We start from the raw sequence: 27530 nt of genomic DNA, 5'->3' as shown, positions 1-27530 counted from the left end.
TACCAGTCGCTGACTGTAGATCGTTTGTGTTGCCCCCTCGACAGCAGGTGGGATCTCTCTCTTCACTCATACAGTATTGAAGTGACAGTTTTGGAGGAAGTAAAGGCTATAATGCAGCACTAGTTTCTTTTGCTTGCAAATAGTAGTTTGTTATCCTTATGTGCTCGAATCCCAGCGGACTTGTTTCATGTAGTTGATTTGTTCACTTTTACCATTTAAAAAACTTTCATTTTGAAATCATTCCTTCGAGAGAATGTTGTGCTGCGTTTGTAGAAGCAAAAAGAACAATTGATGGACAAAATGCACAACAATGTCATACATTCACCCCAGTACAGAGATCTGGGCCTAAATCCATCTTTTTTTTTTGCTCACCATGCCATTCCAGTTTAGACCCAGTCATATGTCTTGACCCTGCACCCTGTGCCACTGGATTAAAGCTAGCCTGGCTGATGAAGGGTAACACCCAGAAACCGGTCCCAGGATGCTTGTTTCCAGTCCAGAGAGGACCTGGCTTGGCAGTTTGGTCTGGACTGTTCCCATGAGGCACAGGGTTAAGACTGATTTGTATATGGCTGGGTACGAACTGGGGTGGCGAAGTGATCTAAAGAATGATGATGGATACAACCCTGATCTAGGCTAGCTTGAATCCAGTGGCAAAGTGAGTAAGGGACCCACGTCTGGGCATACCATGCCAACTTATAGCAGATAAAGCAAACACAGAGAAATAATGGGCGGAGCGCGGAAACTTTTCAGACACTCACATGGATTCATGCTAGCCTGGCTGATATGGGGTGTTACCCCGAAACCGGTCCCAGGATGCTTGTTTCCGGTCCAGGGAAGACCTGGCTTGGCTGTTCGGGCTTGACTGTCCCAATGAGGCACACGGCCAAGACTGATTTGCATATAGCTGGGTCTGAAATGGGGTGGTGAAGTGAGCTAAAGAACGATGATGGATTCAACCCAGATCCGTGACTGGGGGTAAGTGTCTGAAATGTACATCTAGTTATAAGCCAAAGTGAACAGCCATGTCTTAAGCTGTTTCCTGAACCGCATGTAGCCTGCCTCAAGCCTAAGTGAAATGGGGAGTGAATTCCAGAGCTTCGGACCCAGAAAGGAGAACCGAGTCCCTCCAATGCTTTTGCGTCTGAATCTGGGCACTGCCAAAAGATTCAGATGCATAGATCTCAAGGTACGCTGGGGTAAGTATTTACTAATTAACTAAGAAATTAAATTAGGACCGGTTCCCTGAATAGCTCTGAAAAGAATGCAGCCTGTTTTAAACATAGTTTTCTGTTCCACTGGGAGCCAGTGGAGTTCCTTAAGCAGCGGGCTAATATGACAACGTCTGTCCTGAAGGTAGATGATTCTCGCTGCTTGGTGTTGGATCATCTGTAGGCGATGTCTCTGCTTTTGTGGGAGATCAAGATAGAGCGCGTTTCCATAATCAATTTTTGATAGAATTAGAGCAATCACAATTTGGATACTGGCCTCTTTGCTGAAGAAGCGTCTAATCTTATGCAGCTTGCGAAGTTGGACGAAACAAGCAGATGTAACTGACCCAAATTGAGCACTCATTGAGCGACCTGAGTCAATGTGAAAGCCCAGACGCTTTATCACTGGTTTAGGAAGCGGGACGCACCTAGCTCAGGGGGCCAATAAGAGGATGTCCAGCGGGTGAGTTTATTGCTGGGTATGATTATCTCAGTCTTTTCAGAGTTTAATTTTAATTGGTTGTTGTTTGTCCAATTTTTAACATATATTATGGACTTCCTATCAAAGTCTTTCGATTCATTTGAGTTCTCCAGGGTAAATATTAGCTGCATATCATCAGCATAGTTAAAGATCTTTATCCCCATCTGCCGGAGGCTGTAGATCAAGGGGCGTATGTATACATTAAAAAGTATTGTCGAGAGAGAGAGGAGCCCTGCGGGACACCACAGCTCATTTCTACAGTGTTAGATTTATAAGGAGAGAGCCACACTGATTGTTTGCGGCCTTCTAAAAAGGATCTAAACTAATCCAGGACCGATCTCCCGAGACCCGCTGCAGCAATGCGGTCCAACAAAATTTGGTGGTTCAAGGTGTCAAATGCCGCAGACAGGTCTAGGAGGATTAGGGCCTGAGTGCAATCAATGTCCGCCTGTCCTTTGAGATCGTCAATGACAGAAGGAATCACAGATTCAGTAGAGTGCGCAGAGCGAAACCCTGTCTGATGGGTATCCAGAAACTTGGTGGCTTCTAAGAAAGAACGGAGACAGGTGTCTACTTGCGCTTCCAACAATTTGGCGGGAAGTGGGAGGAGTGATATAGGCCTGTAATTCTCCAACTTTTTGGGATCCATACCCTGCTTTTTTTGTAGCGGAATAACCACTGCTTCCTTAAAGACTGACGGTATAGTGCCATGGGTTAAGGAAAGATTAAGAAACTCAAGAATAGTATTAGGGAAGGCCCAATAGATTGCTTTTGATATATTAATAGGACATTCCTCCTTGGGGGAACCCGATTTTATCTTTACTACAAGATCCAAAAAGAGTTTGTTATCCAACATAGGAAAGATGTTAAAAGAGGAGGAGTTGGGATAAACCAGGCTATCTTCAGTACTGCTATCGTTGGAATCAATGGAATCTTGATTTGTTTTTATTTTTTCAACAAAGATGGAGTTCAGGTAATTACAAAGATCCTGGGTAGCCGTAACAGACTGGGTCACGCAGCTAGGATTCGATAGCTCCTTCACGATCTTGGAAATTTCTTTAGAACTATTGTCAGAATTAAGTACCTTATTCGTAAAGAAGGCTCCCTTGGCCTCCAACATGGCCTTTTTGTACACACGCAACTTTGCAATGTATTTCACTTTTCCCTCCGCTAGATACGATTTTTGCCATTTTCATTCAACTTGGCTTCCATGGAGTTTTAAGGTTTTCAATTCCTTTGTAAACCATTTGGATGCTTCTTGTTGCCTTAGCCAAGAGGTTTTAGTCTGTTGGGGGGGGGGGGGGGGGGGGGGTATGGATATTAAAGGCCTTCAATTGCCAGTTAGCCTCATCCGTGCTGCCCCGATTTACCGCCGGTGCTGGGCCCCAATGTTAATGGGTGTGGTCATGACTGAATGGTTCCGTCATGAGCATAGCCCGACCGATGCTCATGACGGAACCGTTCCGTCATGAGCATCGAAAGGGTTAGTAATCTCTCTTTCCCAGCTATCTAAATCTCCTTCTGAGGCAGGCTGCTCACAAGATAAAGTGTCTAAAAGCGCTTTCAAATTAATACGATTCCAGTTTCTGAAGGTGCTTCTTAAGTGATATGAATGTTTTTAAGCAAGGACCGGTTATTCAAAATAAAACTGATAATGGAGTGATCTGGCCATACACAAGGATAATGAGCGAAATTATGCAGGGTAATATTGGTGGGCCACACTTGATCAAGAGTATGGCCTTTGATATGCTTGGGGGAGGGAATGTGTTGAGTAAGATTTAAGCTGGCAATGGACTCCGTGAGTTCCCCCCTTCTGTCTCATTGGCCCAATAATTTAGATCTCCTACGACCAAAACTTTGTTGTAGTCTGTAGTCGGGGACTCAATGTTATTCGCTAAAACATTAGGAAAATCAGGCATCAATGTGGGAGGTCTGTACAGTACTACACATATAGGTGTGCATTATGACCCTATCAATAATACGTGCAGTATTTTATTGAGCATACAATTTCATATATTGTGTCTCTGACATTTCTGTGAAAAGAATCCTGCAACAACCTTTGCAACTAGTTGGTGGTTTCACTGAACTGTGTTCACTATGTTAGTTTGTTTGTTATGTTTGGTTTCATCCTCTGTTCTTTTGGTAATGTTATCTGTCTATCTTTACTGCTTAGCTATATTTTCAAAAGGAAAACAGTTTCATTCGTCGTTGGAAGCTCTGCTGTTGTCATCAGAGGACAAAATTCCGGAGCAAGATGGCATTGATGTGTCTGGCTACTTATCAAGCGTGGAACACATTCTGGGAGATATCCATGGAGTAAAGGCACTTGAAAGTGCTGTTCACCATCATACCCTTCTCTATAGGGGCCTGGTAGATTGCGTAGCAGAGTATCGGTAAGCCACACCATATTACCATCAAAACCAGTCATTGAAAACCTTTCTTGCAACACAACTTACACCACCTTAAAAAAAGGTGTTGCTAATAATATAAGTTATTCTTTTGCAAATGCACAATTGGTTAAACACCTTAAATGTTTGTTGAGTTTTTTGAATTACTGATAAGAACAATGATTAAACCCACAGATAAACACTACAAGTGCCAAGTAAGTTTATAAAGGGAAAGGAAAATGTTAATGCAGAAAATACAATAACAAGAGAATTAAAAGATTTACATACAATAAAGTCTGTCAGTTTTGATGAGTGCAAAAAAAGATTTTTTAGATGAAAGTCAATCAAACATATCAAGTATAACAGAGTAGCTAAGTTGTATAAGAAACCCAATAAGAAAAAAAAGGAAACGTATATTCTACTGTAATATACGTAGTATAAAGTGAATTATAGTTACGAAGTATAATATATCAACATGGAGGAAGTCATGGAGGTTTAACAAATTCCTGTTGGGAAGGAGAGAGAGAGACAGAGAACGTCGGGCACTTATATCAATAAACAGCGTAACAGGCGCCCATAAATCTAAACGTTTTGGTGCCATATGCATCGGGTATACAAATGTGTTTAGCCTATGATTATAGCAGACAGCGTACCACCATGCCTGATACGACAACTTAGTGAAGTCTTTCCAATTCTCGGTTATTTGTTGGAAGGCAACTGCTAGCAACAAGTCTATTATCTTTATATTAGAATCATAACTTTCCCAAATAGGAGATAAACTACCTAAGAAAATATGTGTAACAGAGATGGGGTGATCAGAATTAAAAATCAAATTAATCTGATGCCATATCTCCTATCAAAATCTATGAACAGAACTGCATCTAAAAAGCAGGTGAAATAAATCAGCACGCGGTGAAGAGCACGTCCAGCATGTATCTGGGAGTGCAGTATGTTTTGCATTGAGGATAAGTGGATAAAGTAAGAGCCTATTGTATATAAAAAAAATAGTGTCTGAGTGGTATTTACGGCTCTAGAAGATTTCCTAAGTTTAAGCCAAATTATATCCTATATTTCCACAGACCAAGAGGTTCCCAAGTCCCTGTCCCAAGATATCTCTACCTTAGTTTTTTCACTCAGAGTAAATAAGCGATGTAAAAGTTTATATATGGCAGAAGCCCTAGATTTGTTAAGTAGAAGAACCCGTAATTTATCTGCTAGGATGGGTTCAGGAGAAGAAGGATTTTGAGGAATTGTGCGTTGGGCGCGAGCAGTTTGAATAGCTTTTGTTAAGAGGGAATATTTAGAGTGAGAAGTTGGAGGTAAGTTGAAAGAACTGCTGACATATGCAAAAGACATATGCTCATCCTGGTTATACAGTTGGCGTAACCAAATCAGGCCTTATTGGCTCCAAGATTTCCAAAATATAGATCTATTATTTATAAAAATATGGGCGTTATGCCATATAGTAGATTTTAAAACTGTGATCCAATCAGTGGAATTTGATGGAGAGGCAACCGGTATAATCTTAGAAGTATGTTTAATTATAGGAGTAGAAATTGACTGCGGTTTGCGTGTAAAAGACAAATATTCCTGGAATGAAAAGGGGGAGATGAAAGAATGTATAAGTTTGACTCAAAGAGTAGATTTTACAGAAGATTCAGAGAGCCATCTCGAAGCCTGATGTACCAGGAAAGACTTGTGATAAACGGAAAAATCAGGGAAATTTGTCCCACCCTCCGATTTTGGACTAATCAATTTTGATATAGACATGTGTGATTTTTTTTTTTATTGCTCCATAAAAAGGAAGATAAGATGGAATTACGTTTTAAAAAATATTTTAAGAGAATGGACAGCGGAATGTTGGAAAGTGTATATAAGACTATAGGAGAAAGCATCATTTTTGTGGTATCCATACGGGCCCACCAGGATAAGTACAAGGGATGCCATTTCATCGTTAAGGAGGATAATCTTTGTACACAGTTGTCTGAACACCTTGATATTGTTCCTGAAATGGATGGAGTGAAGTGCAGGCCCAATTACTTAATGTAATGGGGGCTCTATGCGAAACCTGAACTGACAAAGTCATCCTTAAAAGTATATTTTATGAGGGGTAAAATTTCGCATTTATCTTTATTCAGTTTATAACCCGAGACATATGCAAAGGAATCAACCTCGTCTAAAAAGGCCGGGAGAGAGGATTGGAGTTGTGAGAGAAAGAGACGGACATCATCAGCATATGCTGCCATTTTAATACTAGTTCCCTTAAAAGTAAAACCATGAATATTGATATTTTGACGAATTCTCAACAAAAACAGTTATAAGGCAAGTTTAAAGAGAAATGGCGAAAGTGGACAACCTTGTCTTACACCCCTACCAAGTTGAAAATAAGAAGATATACCTCTATTTGCGCATACAGCCGCCCTTGGGTTGGAATATAAAATAGATACTAGGGCAATTTATTTTTGGACCAAAGCCAAACCACTTAAGTGTACGAAAGAGGTAAGGTCATTCTACTCTATCGAATGCTTTTTCTGCATCCAAAACTATTGCTGCTAAGGAGTGGGGAATATGTGAAGTTTTAGAAAGGATATAAAAAACTAAGCGGGTATTATCTGTAATAAGCCTCCCCTTCACGAAACCAGATTGTTCTCCTCCTAGGAGATCGGGCAACTGAGACTCCAAACGTGATGCGAGAGCCTTCGAAAATATTTTATAATCTATGTTAACTAGTGAAATGGGTCTATATTTTTTACAATGTTGTGGATCTTTACATCCTTTAGTAGGAGGCATATTAGGGCGTCTGAGAAAGAGCCAGAGGAATCACCAGAAAGTAAAAAAGCATTTATGAGGGTATGTAATTTAGGAATCAGTAAATGTGCAAAATGATTGAAGAACTCTACAGTGAAGCCATCCGGGCCAGGAGCCTTATCTTTCTTGGGTGTTTTTAATGCAGCAAGAAGTTCTTTCTGTGTAAGATCAGATTCTAAAAGTGAGAGATCTAGATGTGAGCTAGGGGTGCATTAAATGTTGGATAAAAATTGAGAAATGGAGAATTCTGAAGAGAGAGTTTCAGATGTGTATAATGTCTTATAAAATTGGAGAAATTCATTCAGGATATCTTCGTCTTTGAACTTCAGATTGTGATATTGATCAAAAATAGATTCTATATTAATCTTATTTTGTTTGACCTTTAAATAATTAGCCAAAAGCTTCCCAGCTTTATTCTGACCGCCATAAAATTTCGCACTCGATTTCAATAGATAATTAGAAGCATTGTTGGTGGTATCCTGATTGAACTGAAACTTAGCCTTTATAAGTTCAGTTGAACATGCATAAAGCATGATTTACCATAAATTTAACAAATACCCATCCTTATCCGCACACTGTGATAATACTTTAACATGAAGGGACTTACGAAACAGAACAAGAACTCCATTAAGTTTACCATCACCTTGGAGAAGAGCACCTCTCCTACCCATCCTCTTTTTAGTTTTACAGATTCTTCATTCGATAAATGAGATTCCTGTAAGCATGCAATATCTGTTCCCAACTTGGCTAAGTGAGTTAAGACTCTCTGTCTTTTAATTGGTGAATGTAAACCTCTAACATTCCATGAAACAATCTTTAAAGGCATAAACTAGAAGTATATAATAAAACACGACTAAAGTAATACTTTAAGCAATTTACACAATGTTGAATACTAAACCAACTGTATGTAAAATGAATCCACTTCGATGAAGAATAATGGAAAAAAAAGAGAAGCACAGCAAAGAAAGAACATTTGCAAAGTGAAAGAATGTCGTGGGATAGAAAGAAATAGGAAGGTGAGAAGAAGATGAGACCAGACAGTTAGGATGAGAAAGAAATAGAAAATAATTTAAATAGTACAATGGAAAAAGAAAGTAGGTGAGATGAAAGACTTACATATAATCCAGGACATATGAAGGGTGGGAGGGTGTGAGGCCACACGGAACAATGACGCGTCCAAAACCCATACCGGGAGGTGGGAAGGAGAACAGAACCAACGAATGCCGGAACATGGGGGAAAGGATGACACGCAACAGTATCCTGTAAGGAGAAAGAGAAGGTTAAATATATAATTGAAACAGCATATACAAAAGATTAATTTGTGTAATAATTTTCAGCCTGCAAGTAAACCAATAACCTAGTTAAAGCTGATAACAAAAGTAGAAGCATAGTAGGAGCCAGAAGAGTCTATTTGGAGCATGATGAAGAAGTAGTATCCATTGAATCAGCATGGTAAGAGTATAAGAAGCTTTTTAGTTTTATAGGGTCTTCATAAATAGTGGATTTGGTTTTTATGGTCACTTTAAATAAGAAGGGGTGGAAAAGACCGTATCTTGCACCTATTGATCGTAATTGTGGTCTTAATGCCAGGAACTCCTTGCGTCTGTCTGCAGTTGGTTCGGCATAGTCATGAGAGAAAAATCTGGAATTTCCTGACCAAGTAATACAATTCATTGCTCTAGCTGCAAATAGAATTTTTTGTAAGTCAGTGTATTCCAGAAGATATAAGATCACACCCCTCAGTTTTCTTGCTGAGAAGGAGGACACTGAAAACATTTTCGGTCCCAATCGATGAGCTCTCTGGATATTAAGAAGAGTACCTTCCGGTAGCTGTAATATCTTTGGAAGAAAAGATTTGAAAAAGGTAATTGGATCTGAGCCTTTTGTTCCTTCTGGTAGACCAAAAATACGAAGATTATTTCTCCTATTTCTATTTTCCAAGTTTTCAACCTGCTTATGAAGCATTGACACCTGGGAGCATAAATAGTCTACCTTGGAAGTGGAAGAGTTTAAAGAGTCCACATTATGTTCCAGTTTGATAACACGTTCCTCCATACTTGACCACTTATCAGAGAGCATCTGCAACTTAGAGTTGGTTTCTTCAACAAATGGGCGTAGGGCCCTAATTTCTTCTAGCAGTAAGTCCATTGTGACAGAAGTAGGTTGTTTAGGAGGAGAAGGAGGATCTTTCTTCAACCTTTTAGATGGGACTTTGGTGACACCAGAAGCTAAAGTTGTAGTAGATGTCGACGCGCCCTTAGGTGAGGCGGCGGCTGACTCATCCATGGATAGACAATTGTAACGTGAACTGGTGTGGATTAAGAATCTGCGAGGCAAAGATTTGGGTTGACAATCTTCCCATCAAAACGTGGATAATTTGAAGTGGGAAAAAAAACTGTGATAGCGAATAATCAACTTAAAATATCTCAATAATTAGCTCCTTAGCAAAATATAAAAAGATAGATGCACATGAAGATGCATAAAGTTATGTAGAGTTAGATAGGCTGATGACAACGTTGTGGATATGCCGCTAATAGTGAGTCAATAAAGAAGTAAAATGAGGCATAAGTAAAAATCCATTCAACGCGCTGAAGTAAATTTCCATGCTGCTCATTACAAAAGAGCGGTCAATAAATGTGCGGTCTAAATGATAGTGTTTGAATTATGAAATGTCTTGGGTAAAATGGTATGTTGCAGGGATAAAGAAGGCATTCAAGTATTATTTTCTGAAGTCCTCTGCTGAGAGATTTTAACAGTGCAAACAGCACGTTGGAGAAAAAACTCAGTCAGCGCATGTGCACATAAGTGGCAGCCACAAACCCAGCAAAGCCTCATCTCAGCGCATGAATGCAATGAGAATACCTGCAAAAAATGTGAGTAAATCCTTCAATGTTGTAAGGTCTCATATACAACAGTAATGTCTCACATATTTGTTTTAAAATGTTTCATACTGAAAAATATCAAGTGTTCCCACCTGGCCTTTGCGCACTTTCGCCTTTCCACCCAAGGGTGGTAAATATTACCCACATTTTTTACAATAAACATATGAAATAAATCACAATGTAAGCTCAAAGGTATACATAAAACACAGATAGATTTTATCTTTTGCTTCATTGTTTTTTTTTTCCAAAAAAACATATTTGATATAAATCCATCAATATCACAAATTTCAAAACATATGCAGAACTGCCCAATGCATGTCGGTCCCTCGGCCCTTCTTCCGGGGCTTGATCTGTAAACAAAAATAAATACAATGTATCTTACATTACATAGAACCCTTAGGTATCAAGAAGCAGAAATATTACACATGAGATAATTTGAATTTCCAGTACTTAATCTGTACTACACCCACCCTAACATGCTCTAGATAGATCTGTGATGACTTGTACAATCATAAAAAAGAGAGAAAGGCATAAAAAAAGAAGAAAGAGTGAGAAACCAAACCAGTGTCTCTCCTCAACACATTTATCACGATTCCCCAAGTGTGAACAACCGTAACGTGCAACCTGTGAAGACCCAAACAAAATACAGATGAAATGAACTCCCACTCACGCTTGAAACTCAATACTTCCACCGTACATTGTGACAACCTCCAGTTCAGAATATTTAAAGATGCTGCCAGCAACCAGCTCTGTTAAACAAATGCAGGGTGTGACTAATAAACTTTTAGTAACCTCACTAAACAAAGACCCAACCTCAGATAAACGTTGCTAACCTGAAAAATCGTCCTGAACGCTTATTGTAGAAGTCTTCCCTTGGAATCCTGAGAGTACCGGTGTGCTTCACAGTACTGAAAAAACAGCAAGGAGATGCCTCGTAAACAACACAATGCGTGCGCTCATGATGACAGCTGTAAAAACCACAATGTATATGTCTAACGTACCTTTTACAAGAGAGGGTCTTGCGGATGTTGCTCAATTCGGTTCATTTGGGCTTCAAGTTATTCGAACGAGTGAAACGCGGCGCATGCCCGTTTAACAATCTCCGACAAGGTAATCAATAACAGGCTCAGTGCCTGTACTTCCAAGCCCATAAACAAAGCGACCAGAATTTACCCAGTACTAATGACGCCATCTTTAAACCAACCGAATCACTCGGAACGTGTCACAAAGTCCTCTAATCTGGATACAAAACCGTTGCGTGCCCCCAAATTCCATGAAACGCACTCGTAATTCTAAAAAAATCTTAACTGCCACGAACACCTCAAAGCAATATAATGCCCATAGCACATAAAAAGTGCTTCTTCGATCACGAACCAGCTAATAATGGATGAATGAAAAGAATACATAAGTGAAAAAGATGAGTGATAGGAAATAAAAACAGACGAACAAGTCAAGTCAATGTGCATATTATGCATGAAGTTAGATCGCATATCCATTTAACCTCATGTTGTACAGTGTATTGCAATAATCCATGTCGTGAAGAATACATGTCATAAGAAATACGTTATATCCACAACCATAGTCTGTCTAGCCTATTCATGTAGTGCAGATTATAAAAAACACCCTAAATCTACTCTGTCTTTCATCCCTTTGGGATCCTGAGTGTCTAAGCGCCTGATCCAGTGTACCTCCTTTTGGAGAAGAGTTTTAGTCAAATTCCTCCCGGGAGCGGGCTTCACTACCTTGAGCACCTGAAATTTTAACTGTGCTATTGTGTGTCTGTTCGTGGTCCAATGGACTGCTAGACTGCTATTAATGTTGTTGTTTCTAATAGTGCTTTTGTGTTCTGATATACGAATCTTTATCTTTCGTTCAGTTTTACCTATGTATAACAGGCCGCAAGGACATTTGATAGAGTAAATCAGATTGTTTGAATTGCAGTCAGCATTGTGCTTAGTCATAATAGTCTCTCCGGTTTGTGGATGTTGAATTCCACTGCTGACAATCACATTATTGCAGTGAACGCAATTCTGGCACCTCCTTGTGCCTCTGTAGATTTCCACAGTTTCATTGATATTTGATTTCAAAATCTGTTTGATATTATTCGACCTCTTGTAGGCAAAAATGGGTTTGTTCGCAAATAAATCCAGAAAATCACTTTCATTTGATAAAATCTCCCAGTGTGTATTGATACATTTCTTTATTTGACTAGAACTAGTAGAGAATCTTGAAACAAACACTTGTCTGTTGGTCCTCGGTTTCAGTTTTGTTTCCAGCAAAATGCTTCGAGAATGCTCTTCAACCTTCACTAAAGTCTCGTCTGCAAGTGTTGTTGGAAAACCCTTAGTGCAATATCTTTGCTTAATGGTGTTTAAATTACTTTGAAGGACAGTTTCTTCAGAACAAATTCTCTTGGCCCGCAGCATCTGTGAGTAAGGAAGGTTATTGATCAGATTCTTTGGGTGAAAACTGGAGTATAATAGAGCTGTGTTCTTATCTGTCAATTTGTGGTATACTTCTGTCTGAATCTGTCCATTTTCAATCTTTACCAACACGTCTAAGAAGGGTATCCTCTTGTTATCGATAGTCTTGGTGAACTGAATCTTGGCATCATAAGTGTTCAATTGTTCGATTTTAAACTCCAAAAGTTCTAAGCTATTATGCCACATCAGAAAGATATCGTCGATACATCGATAATAAAGCAGAATGTTGTCTGACCACTCCTTGTCACTGATTAAAAATGATTCCTCAAATCTTGCCATGTACGTATTGGCATACGCCGGTGCTCAAGCAAAGCCCATTGAAGTGCCCTTTAATGGCAAATAAAACGTGTTGTCTCACTCGAAGTAACTATGATGAAGACAAAAGTGCAACATCTCCAGGATAAAAACTTTATCTGCCCTCATACCATCTTGTTTTAGTAAAGCCCATTGAACTGCTTCCATTCCTCCTTGGTGGGGAATGGAGGTATAAAGAGCCTTTACATCCAAAGTACAAAAGATCGTATCTTCCTTCAATGATAAAGTTGCCAATTTTTGCAAGCAATGGGTGGTATCTTTAGTGTATGATGTCCATGCCTGGACAAAAGGTTGTAGAAAATAATCAATGTAATGCCCAATGGGTTCGAAGATGGTGCCGCAACCGGTGACAATAGGTCGAAACGGTGGATTGATGAGGTCTTTATGGATTTTTGGTAGCATGTATAACCCTGGTCTTTTTGGGTTGCTCACTGTAAGATATTGTCTTGTATTTGATGTGATCCATTTCATTTCCATAGCAGGATCTAAAATCTGATTGAGAGTAGATAGCAGTTCTCTCGTGGTATCTTGATCCAACTTCAAATAGGTATCAGTATCTGAAATGTGTTCAAAAACCTTTGAATTGTAAAATTCTCGATCCATGACGACGATGGCTCCACCCTTGTTGGCTTTTTGTATGAAGATCCGAGTGTCTAATGCTAAAGATTTTAATGTTTGTTTTTCATGCTTGGTTAAATTCGATGATGTCTATTTTCTGGTTTTAATTTTACTCAGATCCTTATGAACCAAATTCTCAAAGGCGTCTAGAATTTTATGCGATGTGGGTGCTTGAAATGTGGATTTCCGTTTGAATTCAATGAATTCTGGTTCCAAACGTTCGGTACTGTCTGTGTCCATGGTTGAAAAAAAATACTTAAGACGTAACACTCTCATAAATTTGAAGAAATCAATCTTAATTTCCGACGGGTTGGTGTGATAAGTTGGCACAAATCCTAAGCCTTTGTTTAATACATGTAATTGTTGTGTTGTTATTTCCACTGATGAAATATTTATAACTGCATTTGCTTCTGACTTCTCAAATTTTGCCTTGGTTTTTCTTTGGCTTCTCCTTGTTTTCCTGAACTTTTGCCTGGTGGTTGACTGGTGTTGGTGTCCTGGGCTAAAAAGATTTAGACGTGGAGGCGACCTCTGTTCTTGTTTCACTAGAAGCTTCCCCTGTTTTTCCAATGGATTTATCCATCCTGGGTGGGGCTCTATTGATGTTAGAATCTCCTTCCGTGGCCACACTCTCTCTTCAGAGGAAGCAATTAAACTTTTCTTAAAATAAGCTCTTCTCTTAGCGTAAACCTCCGCCCAAGTATAAACCTCATTGAGTTTATAATCCAGAGTGTCCCTTTTATATTTTCTAAGTTTTCCCTCTTGCAACTCTTTTGAGTACACATCCAATGTTAAGTTCATGTCTTTCAGCACTTTGGTCCTTTCATCAGTATCCATACGAGTTTCAAGGTCAGTTTGAATAATGCTTATCTCTTCTGTGATTTCCTTAATCACAACCGCCAACTCTTCAATAAGTAACAAAATCAAATCAAGTGACCATTTATTTAGTACAGTGTACCAGCGATCCATAAAGTCCTTTTTTAAATGAAACCTAAATAGCATTGGTTTAATAGACATCCTTAGTCCTCTGGGGATTCTTTTGGCACGATGATACTGCACTAAAGTCGAGGCATGCAGGCGTTGGTTGAGCTGTCTCCTAGTTAAAAAATTCTAATTGCTGCAATTGCTGTTGTAAACTGCTTCCTTGAACGTTAAAGGTTCTGACGTCTTGAATTAATGAATATATCTCTGATGCTTGTTCATTTGTGTATGCTAGCGTGCTAGCCCTATTTTCAGTTAAATTTGTAATGGCGTCAAATGACATCTTTGGGTGCTTCCTCCGTGCGGACATCCATGTAACAATTATATTTATGAATGGCGGAACACTCCTACTTTTTTTGTTGTTATTTTAAAAAAAATCTTTTTGAAATAACAACAAAAAAAGTAGGAGTGCTCCGCCATTCATACATATAATTAAAATGTTTCATGCCAAAAAGTATTGTGAGCACAAAAAAAGCATATAAAAAATGATAGGTTAGAGAGACAAAGGGAGCACAAGAAAAGCATCAACCCAGCATGAGGGATTTGTGATATTTCAGTCAGCGCACTGAAACAGGTTCAACAACGCAATACTCTGAAATGGCGGCCATTTATATCTCAAACTGCATCATATTATGTGAGTTGGTGGCAGTCTCTGAGAAGTGTGAAGCATTTGAGGAAAATATGAGATAAGTTGCTTACATAGTATTGCTCAGCGCTCAGCATTTGTAATATTTGGTAGCAGGAGCGGCGCGTTGGAATAACAGCTCCGTCAGCAGTAACTAGAACCTAAGATGACCCTTGTCTTTTTAGGCTATTGTTAAAAGCGCCCTTCTCTACCTGTCTCTGTGGTCACAGGTTATCATGCGCTCAATGAGGCTGGCAGGTAGCCTCAGGCCTTCACTGAATGAAAGCGCCAAAGGGGACGCTGGTCTTATGGTCACATACTGATTCCACCTCCACCGGGGTTTATGTCTTAGCCTGGGCTGAGCTGGGACCCTCTTCCCCTTTGCGAACAACCACTAGGTCTCCTTGGCATTCCACTGTAGGGGCAATGCTCTGAGAAATGCCCCTTCCAGCTGCAACCAACACTGGTCACTGGTGAATTAGAACGTTGTTGGATGGTGTTTGGCTCAAGCAGATAATGTCTGACAACATGAGGCACAACAAAGAATTTTACAAGATCCATGAAGGTGGTCTAAGAGGTTTGAGGGCCTAGCTGGTCTGGTTGCCAAAATATAGAGAGATGTAGCTGAACCATTCACCTAGATTCAAGTGCTGAAAGGCAGATACAAAAGCCAAAGAAAGCGTGTTGGGAGAGATGGCTTTTTTATGTACTCTGTGATTGGCAGCCTTCAGTTGGACTCTCGGGTGGAAGTCCTAGACAATGCCAGGCAGAATGCCCAACTACCAGAAATGGGTTTTCTTTTTTGTTTCTAGGTGACTTTCACAGAGATAATGACGAGGAAGTTGAATTACATTTTTAAAGCTCTTGAGGGGCTGTACAAGAGACTGCTGTTTGCTCAGGGTAAAAGAGTTGACTATAAGTCAGCCAACATTTTTATAATGGTTTTATGGGAGAGGCAAGAGGGTTGTCGCAGTTGCTACCTGCTTGAGAGTGTTGAAATTTGACGACAGACATTAACCTTTTTTTGCTAATCTGAACCAGCATTCTGTTGCCAAGAAAAGAGTGCTGCTTTAAGTACATCATCATGCATGTCAGTTAGAGGAATTGTGGCCTCCATTGACTCATCAGTTAGGTGACCTAACAAAATGACAAAAAATAAATATTTTTTTGTGAGGTTGACACAGTTGTATTTGGCTGGCTTAGATGGAAGATGTGGAGAAAATTCTAGAGTCTGCAGAACTCCTAAAGGGAATAAACACTGTTTTCTGGGCTATGAGTTGTTAGCCCTTTTCTGGAATCTGGGATAGAACCCCGCTGGCAAAGGTTGGGGGGCGGGGGAGTTATAAACCTTCATTAACTCTGTCTCTTTACTCTCCCTTCTTTCCTTTGAGCTCTGTCTGAGCCACAGAGTGTACAGTTGTTTTGAATTTTCTTCTGTTAAGTCTATTACATGTTTAAATTAATTTTGGGATTTTCTTTCAGTGAGGATGCCTGATATTTGATGAAGGTAGTTAAAGCGTTTTTATTGCTGTGTGATTTCCCACCGTCTTTGTTGCATTACAAGATATAGACAAAAGTAGATGCCAGCTATGAAAGCCAGCAAGACATTTCTAATAACTAATTACTCACCAGGTTAAGATTTTGACACAGCTCCTCTTAACTGTCCAAATTGCAGGGGCGGAGCTGGTGAGGGGGCAAGATGGCGCATCTGAGTGAAAGGTACGCGATGCTGCTCGTCACCACTCGCACCTGCCTTACCTGACGACTGAGTTCTCGGACGGATTGGAGGGAGTTTTCTGTGCTAGAGCTTTCCACTACTCTGGGAATGCTCCTCGACTACCTTCGTTTTCATTATTGGATCTCCTGGCGCCTTTCAGGCTTGTTTTTCCGGTGTTTTTCAGCTACGGCAGGCGGACGACAGGGGGTAGCTTCCAGCTCGAGTGAAGTGGAGGCGGTCCCTGCAGCGCAGCGATACAGTACCAAGAAGCGGACTGCCCGGCGGAGTCACAGAATTCTAAAGCAGATGGTGCCAAAAACCCCCACTAAACTCCTAAAGGAGCAAGACCAAAAACACGGGCGGCTGCTGCAGCTACAGGGGAAGCAGGCGAATCCTCTGAGATGACGGTGGTTCAGGACAGCAGAATCAGTCTTGTGGCTGCTGGGTCTGCTACGGGTAAGCCTCTCACCCCTTCACAACTGGGAAAGGGAAAAAAGTCAGGAGGTCTACTGAAGATCCCGGGGATGTTTAAAAAACAAAATCACGTGAAGAACAAACAACCACCACTTGAAGGGATAGACTCTCCTCAATGTAGTAATAATGATATAAGCATAGCAGAGACTGATATGGAGTCTGCAAATCAAGGGCGGGAAGAAATCTCATCGGTACAAAATAGTGAGGGAGCATCTAAAAGAGTGTCCCCAGAGAAAACAATATCTATGGCAGGTGACCCGAATATAGGGCTTCCCGGTGCTGGTCTCGCTGCTACAGATGAAATGAGAGGTGTAGTGGTACCCCCAAAGATATTGAGTTATTGGAGGGTTGTGCTGATTCAGACTCGATCGATTCCACAGGTAATTTTTATTCTATGTCGGATCTCTCTAATGCTTTGGAGACTGAGAGCTTGGATGGAGACTGGCGGGATGACAGGAGCGAGATAAGTGTGGAGAGCTCAGGGCAGATTGAGGAAGATGCTACCACTCCAACGAGTAGTGAACAGTGGGGTGCAGAGGAGAACAAGATACGCAAAATTACAGAGGAAAGAGGAAAGCTTAATAATTCTGATGGGAATAGAGATATTTCTGAAAATCAGGGCTCTCCAATATTAGGCAACTCAGCTGCACCTGCTATTGTCATGCTAGAGGGGCCTCAAACTACTGAAGTCACTTTAGATCTTATTTATCAAGTAATCCTCCAGCACCATGAAGAGACTAAAGGGGAGAATTTACGAACACAAGGTGCGGTCCGCAGACTCCAAAACACTGTTCGACGACTCGTGAAGACCAGCAATGAGACGGTATCCAGAGTAACGGAAGCAGAAGGAAGAATCTCTGGAATTGAGGACGAGATGGGTCAGCAGAAATCTCAGATATCCTCCTTAGCGACTTTACGCGAAGACATCAATTGGAAACTAGTCAATTTAGAAAATCGCTCTAGGGGGAATAATCTGCGTATCCTGGGCATACCGGAAGGTAGTGAGGGCAGTAACATTCGCAAATTTGTCACAGAACTTTTTTCGGAAGCCTTCCCTGAGCTGACTCAGTGGCAGTGGGAAACTGAACTTCAAAGAGCTCACCGCTTTCCCTTTCAACTGAAGAATAATAGAGGGACTGTAAAGGACAAGCCAAGAGCTATATTAATCTGTTTAAACAATTTCCTTTCACGAGAAGGATTATATGATCTAGCGCGACCTGATCGAAAGCGAATGAGGAAAGGGTTTGAATTTTTTGTGCAAACTGATTATTGCCCGGCTACAGTTCAGATGAGGCGGCAACTTTGCCAGCTCATACCTTTGTTCCAGGCTAAAGGTGCACTGGCATTTCTTTTAAATCCCTCTAAATTAAAGATAATCTACAAGGAGAAAGCAATTTTTTTGATCTCGGAGAGTAGCGCCAAATAATTTTTGGCTTCTATCCAGTGATATAGTATTCTATATAATCCTTACTAAAATTTCTCTCTGTTTAGATTTAGAATTGTATAGAATTTCTAAACCAGGCGCTCTCTATTATTTGATCCTTCTCTAGTTTGTGGTCGCTAGGTGGGTGGGTGCAGTTGGCGAGACGCAACATGCCTTCTTTTCCATCACAAAGAGGGACATGTCCGTCCTTTAGCCTTTTTTGGGTGGGTGTAAGGGTGGGGGATGGGTCATTGAGGGAGGGTTCAGGGTGGGCACGAAGTGGGGCAAGAAGGAACAGAACGTATGTGGTTTAAATGACAAGAAGAAGAGAGGAATAGTGACCCATATTCTCCAATCTATGAGAGTTGATTTCTTGTGCTTACAAGAAACACATCTTACTAGGAACAACAGACACTGGCTTAGGGAACTAGGTTTGGAAATTGTGGGCTGTACGCGACAAGGCACCACGACAAGAGGGGTGGCAATTTTAAGAAGGCGGGGAGGTGAGATTTGTAAACGGGTAAAAGTTGATTCATTTGGCAGATAGGTGATTAGTGAAATTAGTATTGGGGGTTCTTCCTGGACTATTTGTGCCATATATGGTTCCAATCTAGACGATCCAGAGGTACTGAATTATCTTAGTCTTGAGCTTGTGGGGTGGCCTGCTCCATTAATTTTATGTGGGGACTTCAATATCCATCTTGAAGAATATTTTGACATAGCCAGTGACTCTCTGTATCCAGGCAAAAAAAGAAGGTATATAAAGCTTTGAGAGGATTAGTTAAGGAATATGGGCTCTCAGATGTAGGTCATTTTTCAGATAAGGGGGTTCCTGGCTATATGTTTTTCTCAGCTCCCCACCAGAAATCTGCTCATTTAGATTATTTTTTTATTACTTCTAGATTGCTTAAGCGTACCAGACTTGATATACTCCCTAAAATAGTATCAGACCACAACCCCATAATGTTGGAGATTAAGTTAGAATTCAGTGGTACATCTACCATTCGACCATGGACGTTTGAACGCAAATTACTGGCTGATCCAACATATATTAAACATATGGGGAGGTGGATCACTGAATTCTTTTTTTTTTTTTTGGGGGTGAAAACCTTTATTTACGACACAGTAGTACACAGCTATTTAGCCATACATCCCGGAGGCTAGGCAGCAAGTCGTTACGTAGCATGAGTGGTGTACACAGAATACAGTACAAAATCACATGAGGTTTATTTTATGTTATAAAAGAGAGAAAACTGTGTGATAACGGAAAAGCACCTACAGAGGTGCAAGAGGGCAAGGCAAAGGAACGTGAATGTGGCATCGCCCCACTTCAGGGCAGAATGGGCCTATGTGCGGAATAGGATACGGGAACAGGTCACATGCATGGATATCAGGGGGGGAAGGAAGACAGGACATTGTGTATCAGTAATTCAGCTGGACTCAAGGGCTAAGGGGACAGTCGCTCCTCCAAGGGCGCTGTGTCCGGCGGGAGGCAGATATCACCCCTATACTCATTCCAGGGCCCCCAAATCTTATTCCATTTTTTGGGCCTACCTCTGGCAACATACACAGTCTTCTCCCGGAACATGCACCAGTCCATGTTAGCCTTCCACATCTCTACTGCGGGGGGCATAGCCGCTCCCCATTTCTGTGCAATGTCCCTTTTAGCCACCATGTTGCCTAGAGAGACCCATTGAGTTTGTGAACTGGTATAATCCGTGGGGCCCCATACATTTAACAGACAGGGCCGGGCTTCAGCGGGCAAGTCAACTCCAGTCACTTCACCCATCACCATGTGTATACGCCTCCAAAACGCAGCCACCGCCCTACATTCCCATATAATATGCATGAAGGTCGCTAGGGAACCACACCCTCGTCGACAAAGACCATCCTCTGAGTGACCATGTGGATCAAGCGGGGGCCAGTGACATAAACCCTATGTAGGATTTTCAGTTGTACAAGTCTCAGTCTGGCCGGAATTGCCACCTCCTTCGGAGACGAGACCGCACACTGCCAATCCTCGTCGTCCAATTCAATTCCATCACTGATCCACTGATCTCGCACCCCCAGGAGAAGGTCAGTACGAACGTTAATCAGCTTCTTATAGGTCAGTGAGATAGCTCTGTCGGGCATGTAGCCGTCCAGCAACCTGTCCTCCAGCGGGGAAGATTCGGGGATCTTTTCATCCTCCGGCATAACTGCCAGGAGGGCGTGTTTTAACTGAGGGTATCTGAAGAACTCCCTTTCCCCCAACTGAAACTCTCTCTGCAGCACCTCGAAGGGCTTGACCTGTCCCTTAGCAATCATGTCTTCCACCCTGGAGATGCCTATCAGGTCCCAGCAGTCAAACCCCTTGATATGCCACAAGTTACCCAGCAGATCGGAGTCATAGAGTGGAGTCACCATCGTGAGTTTGCCTTTCCATCCCTGTGCCTTCGTCACCACTCTCCAGATGTGGACCAATGTCTTAGTGGGACCTGTCATTCTTCCATCCAGAGACCTAGAGTACAGAGCCCTGTAATATTTCCCATCACCCAGGAGCCACCGGTCCATGGCAAAGCCCGGATTTATGGCCGTGATTAAGGGCTGCCAATTGAGACGCCCAATAATACCTGCGGATGTCGGGCAGCGCAATCCCTCCGTCGTACCACGGGAGGGTCAGTTTAGTAATAGCGATGCGCGGCCTACCATCCCAGAGCAGGGTCCGCTGGAGGCCCTCAACCTCTCTAAAATATCCAGACGGGACCAGGTCCTGGGTGTTCCGAAGCACGTAGAGAAACCGGGGCAGGGACATCATCTTGAACAAGGCCGCCCGTCCAAGCAGGGAAAGCGGCAACTTCCGCCACCCCTCCACATCACGCCGAAGGCGCACGAGAGGGGGAAGCAAGTTGTTCGTGTAACGTACTGCGGGGTCAGCAGAAATGTAGATGCCCAGGTATTTGAACCCCTGCCTCGCGACCTGTATGTTACAGTCCCGCAGGAGTCTCGGGACCTCACCCCTCAGGACATACAAATGAGACTTTGACCAATTAATGACGAGTCCAGAATGTCTACCGAAGGTGCGCAGGACATCACACACAACAATAAGGGACATACACGGCGAGGTGAGGTACAGGAGGATGTCATCTGCGTACAGAGACACCCTATCCTCAAAGCGCGGGGACCACTTGATACCCCTGATGTCCGGATGCCCTCTCAACCACGCCGCCAGTGGTCCCAGTGCCAGTGCAAACAAAAGGGGGGACAGGGGGCATCCCTGCGAGGGCAAATGGAGCCGATGCGCAGCCGTTAACCGCCACTTTGGCAAGCGGGCTGGCGTATAGGAGCTTGACCCATCCTATGAACCCCGGACCAAACCCAAACTTCTCCAGCACCGCCCACAAGTATGGCCACTCAAGGGAGTCCAAGGCCATCGTGGCATCCAAGGACGCCAAGATGGCCGGCTCCAGAAGGGTGCGGACCCTCGCGAGGGCTCCGTGAAGTCTTCTCAAATTAAGGGCGGTGTTACGGTGTGGGATAAAGCGAGACTGGTCCGGGTGCACCAAGTCGCCAATCACTCCAACCAGTCGGTTGGCTAACAATTTAGCCAAGATCTTGGGCTCGGCGTTCAGTAACGAGATAGGACGATACGACCAACACAAATCTCTGGGCTTCCCTTCCTTATGAATGACCACAATGGTGGCCAGCCTCTGATCGGGGGGAAGTGCACCCGACTCCAGTGCCTCAAGAAACATAGCCCGCAGTGGCGAAGCAACGAGGTCCGGTTTGATCTTATACAGCTCCACTGGGATACCGTTGGGGCCGGGAGCCTTGCCAGATCGCAGGGAGCGTATCGCCTGAGCGATCTCGTCCACCGCGATGTCTCTATCCATGTCCTCTTTCTCAATCTCCGACAGACACGGTACCGCTATGTTTCGCAGCAAGGCGCCAGAGTCCTCCTCCGACATCTCGGAGGCCGAGGGGTAAACGGATGAAAAATATTCAGCGAAGGCCAGAGCAATAGCGCTAGGGTCGGTGACAGCCGTGCCATCCCCCCCCAGCACCTCCGGGACAACGTGGCTGGCCTTTTCCTTCTTGTCAAGCCAGGCAATGAGCTTACCGGCCTTGTCTCCGACCTCATAGATTCGCCCCTGCTGCTCCCTACCCATGGCCTTCGCCGCCTCTGTAACAATAGCTCGGTACTCCGACTGTTTGAGTGAGAGAGCGTGTAGGAGGTCTGGCGTAGGGCCGACCTCCAACTGAGTGTCTATCGCCGCTATGGCGGACTCGATAGTCACCACGTCCACATCTCTGCGTCTCCGTACCTCAGCTATTAGGGAGAACGCCTCCCCCCTCAGGACGGTTTTGAAAGCCTCCCATAAGGAGACAGCGGAGGTAAACGAGCCCGTGCTTTCGGAGAAGTAGAGCTCCATGCCTTTGGCCAGGAGTCCACGAGTCTTGGGATCACGAAAGTACCACGGGTTAATCGGCGCCACCCTCTCGGCCGCTCCAACATCAAAATCGAAGGATACCCAGACCGGGGAGTGGTCCGAGAGGCCCCTCGCCATCAATCTGGCCTCTGAGACCGCCGATGCGTGAGCCACCAATGTCAGGACATAATCAATCCTGGAGAGGCTACCGTGAGCCCCTGAGTGAAACGAGTATTGGCGCTGGGTAGGATGCAGAAGCCTCCAGCAGTCAATAAGTCCTAGGGTGTCGAGAAAGTCGGGAAGCCAGGTTTGCGCACCTCGGAGGTCTCTGGATGGATACCGATCTAACGTCCCTGAACCTACTGCGTTGAAGTCGCCTCCCATAAGAAGCAGCCCCTCGGGAAGACCTAAAATGGCGCCCCCAAGGTCTTTGAAGGTGTCCGTCTGTAGCCCAGGGGGGACATAGATCGAAACTAGAGCCAGGGTACGCCCCTCCCATCTCCCCGTGACGGTGACGTAGCGTCCTCGCTCATCGACCACTCTTGAGTCAATCTCCAAGGGGAGGGTCGAGAGCACCATAATCCCCACCCCCTGGGACCCGGAGGAGAACCCCGAGTGTGCCACCATTTTGAAGCCCTTTCTATTAAGTGCGTGGCACGTGTTCCCTACCAAATGCGTTTCCTGCAACAGTATTACATCTGGCACACACCTCTTAAACATTTGTAGTACAATTCCCCTCTTGATACGGTCCCCCAGCCCATTGACATTCCAGCTTAAAACATTCAATTTCCTACCCCCCATCATCGAAATCCACACCCATCCCACCCTCGACGGGCACTGCCGCTACATGAACAGAATCATACCTTCAATTGCCTTGCCAAAAAGGAAACAAAGAAAAAAGGAATTCAACCCAAAAACGAAAACAAGGAACCCGTCCGCCCCCCACCCTGCACCCCTGCATTAGACTAAAGAGCCCACCCAACTCGCCCCTAGAAAAAACTAATCTACGAGAAGCCCCCGAGGAGAAAGGAGGTAACCTATCCCCCCCCCCATCCTCCAAATAGAAAAGTACAGGGGAAGCCCCCCCATGAGTACAGGATTACCAAACCAAACAGCTGAGGGAAGACCCATTGTCCAAAAAAGTCCTGTAGCCAGTCATCACTCCTGCCGGTCGTGGCCGCCTGTAGCTTCGTCTGACCGCTCCTCGGTGTCTTCACGCCGCTGGGGTAAGGTGTCAAGCCAGTCCGACACCACCTCCGGCAAGTCAAAGAACAGAGCCCGGCCGCCATGTTCGATCCTCAGTTTTGTAGGAAACAGCATAGCATACTTCATGCCCATGTCCCGCAAACGCCGTTTCACTCCCATGAAGCTTTGTCTCCGTCTCTGCACGGACTGAGTGAAGTCCGGAAAGAAGTTAATAGCAGCGTTCTGGAACTTCAAAGGCCCACCGCTCCTTGAGGCCTGTAGAATGGAGTCACGGTCCCTAAAGTTAAACACGCGGGCGATGATAGGTCTCGGAGGGGCATCTTCCTTCGGCCGGCCCCCAGGCATCCTGTGCGCCCGTTCCAAGGAGAAGAACTTACTAAGTCCCTTAGGGGCTAGATGGTTCTGGACCAGGTCCTCAACGAAAAGGTCCACAGCCGAATCCTCGGCCCCCTCCGGCACACCAATAATGCAGACGTTCTGCCGCCTGGCCCGACCCTCATAATCCTCAAGCCTCCTCGCAAAGAGGTCGTTGGCCGACTTTAAGTTCCGGACCTCGGTTTGCAGGTCCGAGACGTCCATGGTGAGGCTCGAAGTCTTGATGTCTAGTGACTTGACTCGCTCATTTGTTTTGCCCAAGTCCGCTCTGATCAGGTTAACGTCAATCGCCAGAGTGTCCACCTTGTGCGCCATCACCTCGTGCTGCTGGTGCATCTCGGCCTTCATGCCTTCAATGGCGCCCATTATGTCGCGGAGCGTGGGGTCTTGAGCCTCAGGCGACACTTCCCGATGTAGGTCCTTTGGTCTCGCGGAGGCACCAGGCGAGCCCTTCGGCTGAGTGTATCGCTCCATGTTGTTGGACTGCGAGTACGTAGTCTTTCTGCTGACTCGAGGCTGTGATTTATCGGGCCACCTTTGCCAGCCATAGTTAGTCACCGGGCCACCTTGTCCGTCCACACAGCGGGCCTCACCGGTTCACCTACGTCAGGGATCAGTTATCCCTCACTCCGTCTGGTACGTGCTCACTCCGCCACTACGCCAGCTCCGCTGTGGGCCGGAGCGGTCAGACCCATGCCTCGTCACCTCCGTCTGGCTATGTCGCATCCGCCAGCCCCTGCCTGGATCTTGGTCCCACTGCAGTCCGCGAACTTCCACACGGTGTAACTGCGCCCAGGAACGTCGGATTTGAAATCGGACAACGGGTCCCGTGTCAGCGTCGGTTCACCTTTAATATTCCACGAACACTGATAAGGATATGTGACAGGATTATTACGGAGGATCGGAGGGTCTTCGGAGCTCCGAGCTCACGCGGCCATCTTGGTTGCCCGCGAATCTCCTCCCACTGAATTCTTTTTGTTTAACCGGGGGATCCACTTCTATACAGATGGTCTGGGATGCTTTTAAATCTGGAGTGCGCGGGGAGACCCTCTCTTATTCAATTAGTAGTCAAAGTAAAATACGTAAACATGCAAAAGATCAGTTTATGAAACTTCGAGAACTTGAATCAAAATTAATAATAGCCTACAAATCCGCTCAAGATATGGAACAAATAAAAATAGATTTGACCATTCATAAATCTAAGCTTTATGAGAATTTTGCAAGGAAATTAGCGGCACAGATTGCAGTTTATCGCTCACAAATTTATGAGATGGGGGAAAATACGGGTCGTATTCTAGCAAAAAAAAAATCGGCAAAGAAAGACTTACAATTCTATAGATAGTATACAAGACGAGACTGGGCAAATTCATAAAAAACATGATGAAATTATGGAGGTTTTTGGACATTACTACAGAAAACTATATATAGAGGACCCAATAGTGTATTCCTCAGATTTTCTTTTTGATTATATTGGTACTATGGAGATTTCAAGATTAAGTAGAAAAGAGGAGTTATCCCTTGGCATTAAACAAAAATGGGGATGTTATAGTTCCCAACCTAGACTACTGAGTTCTACACATTAGGGTGTATACACATGAAATGGTAATTTTGAATAAAAAATATAGTTTTTATTTTTTTGTAAAAACAGTATAAATTTTAGTACATGTACAGAATTAAAACCAGCGACACTCCATGTGTCCACATTAAAAAAACATATTACACATTTTTAAACATCATCATCATATTCAACTGCAAAATTCATTCAAGATACAGTTGCAATTACAGAGAAATCAATTCAACTTTAAAACAATTTTTACAAAAAGGGGAGAGACAGGCACAGACATTTGTTATTGGTCATTGGCGTGTGCACATCTAGAAACCTGAGTTTATATAAAATCAAAACCTGGACTTCTTATTTCTTGTTTAGTCTACAGGATAGATTTCTGGTTTTTTGATTGTGCAAAGAGTTGCGTCGACGCGTTTCGATGGATTTTTACAGATATACTACCATATTTATCAAGACAAATTCATTAGTCTCTCCAATTTTCTTGGCACTGGTTGGTTGCCGTTACGGTTATCCTTTCCTGCAGGTAAACATATTACTGTGAGTGTTATTGCTTAAAAACTGCTTCACATTCTATCCAACCTTATGCTATTTATTCAGGCTGGAGAGACTAATGAATTTGTCTTGATAAAGATGGTAGTATATCTGTAAAAATCCATCGAAACGCGTCGACGCAACTCTTTGCACAATCAAAAAAACAGAAATCTATCCTGTAGACTAAACAAGAAATAAGAAGTCCAGGTTTTGATTTTATATAAACTCAGGTTTCTAGATGTGCACACGCCAATGACCAATAACAAATGTCTGTGTCTGTCTCTCCCCTTTTTGTAAAAATTGTTTTAAAGTTGAATTGATTTCTCTGTAATTGCAACTGTATCTTGAATGAATTTTGCTGTTGAATATGATGATGATGTTTAGAAATGTGTAATATGTTTTTTTAATGTGGACACATGGAGTGTCGCTGGTTTTAATTCTGTACATGTACTAAAATTTATACTGTTTTTACAAAAAAATAAAAACTATATTTTTTATTAAAAATTACCATTTCATGTGTATACACCCTAATGTGTAGAACTCAGTAGTCTAGGTTGGGAACTATAACATCCCCATTTTTGTTTAATGCCAAGGGATAACTCCTCTTTTCTACTGTTAAAGTACCCTATTCCCCTGGTTCACAAAGGGGTCTCTCTCTAACTTAGAAACAACGATTTCAAGATTAACACCAGATAAGATGGCAGACTTAGAGAAAGATATAACCTGGGAAGAAATAGAGGCTGCTATTCTTAGTCTTGCATTAGGAAAAGTCGTGGATCCGGATGGTATCCCGCTAGGATTTTATAGGATGTTCCGCCAACTATTGAAGGAAGATTTACTGATAACCTTTCAAACAGCACAAATGGCTCCGGAATCATGGCGTCAGTCAACAATCTTGGCTTTTTGGAAAAAGATAAGACACCTTCCCTCCCGGCTACTTATAGACCCATATCCTTAATTAATGCTGATAGCAACATTTATTCAAAGATTTTAGCTTCGCAAATATCAGCCATTATACCATCTATTGTCTCTCAGTT

The 27530-nt window shown here is 43.1% G+C and overlaps 1 protein-coding gene across 2 annotated transcripts in view; it reads left to right on the top strand.

Moving 5' to 3' along the window:
* Positions 1-27530, top strand: part of MGME1 (mitochondrial genome maintenance exonuclease 1) — a 192631-nt gene that overhangs the window by 147456 nt on the left and 17645 nt on the right. For both annotated transcript variants that reach the window (XR_015296639.1, XM_086926919.1), the window contains exon 3: positions 3866-4085. Coding sequence is in view for 1 of the 2 variants with exons in the window: in XM_086926919.1 (XP_086783045.1) it covers positions 3866-4085 (220 nt within the window). In the remaining variant the exon portion in view is untranslated. The remainder of the gene's footprint in view (positions 1-3865; positions 4086-27530) is intronic.

This window comes from Lissotriton vulgaris, chromosome 6 (genome assembly GCF_964263255.1).
Source record: "Lissotriton vulgaris chromosome 6, aLisVul1.2, whole genome shotgun sequence".
NCBI lineage: Eukaryota > Metazoa > Chordata > Amphibia > Caudata > Salamandridae > Lissotriton > Lissotriton vulgaris.
The sequence above is the reverse complement of the archived record's forward strand: the minus strand, read 5'-3'. Positions and strand labels throughout refer to the sequence as shown.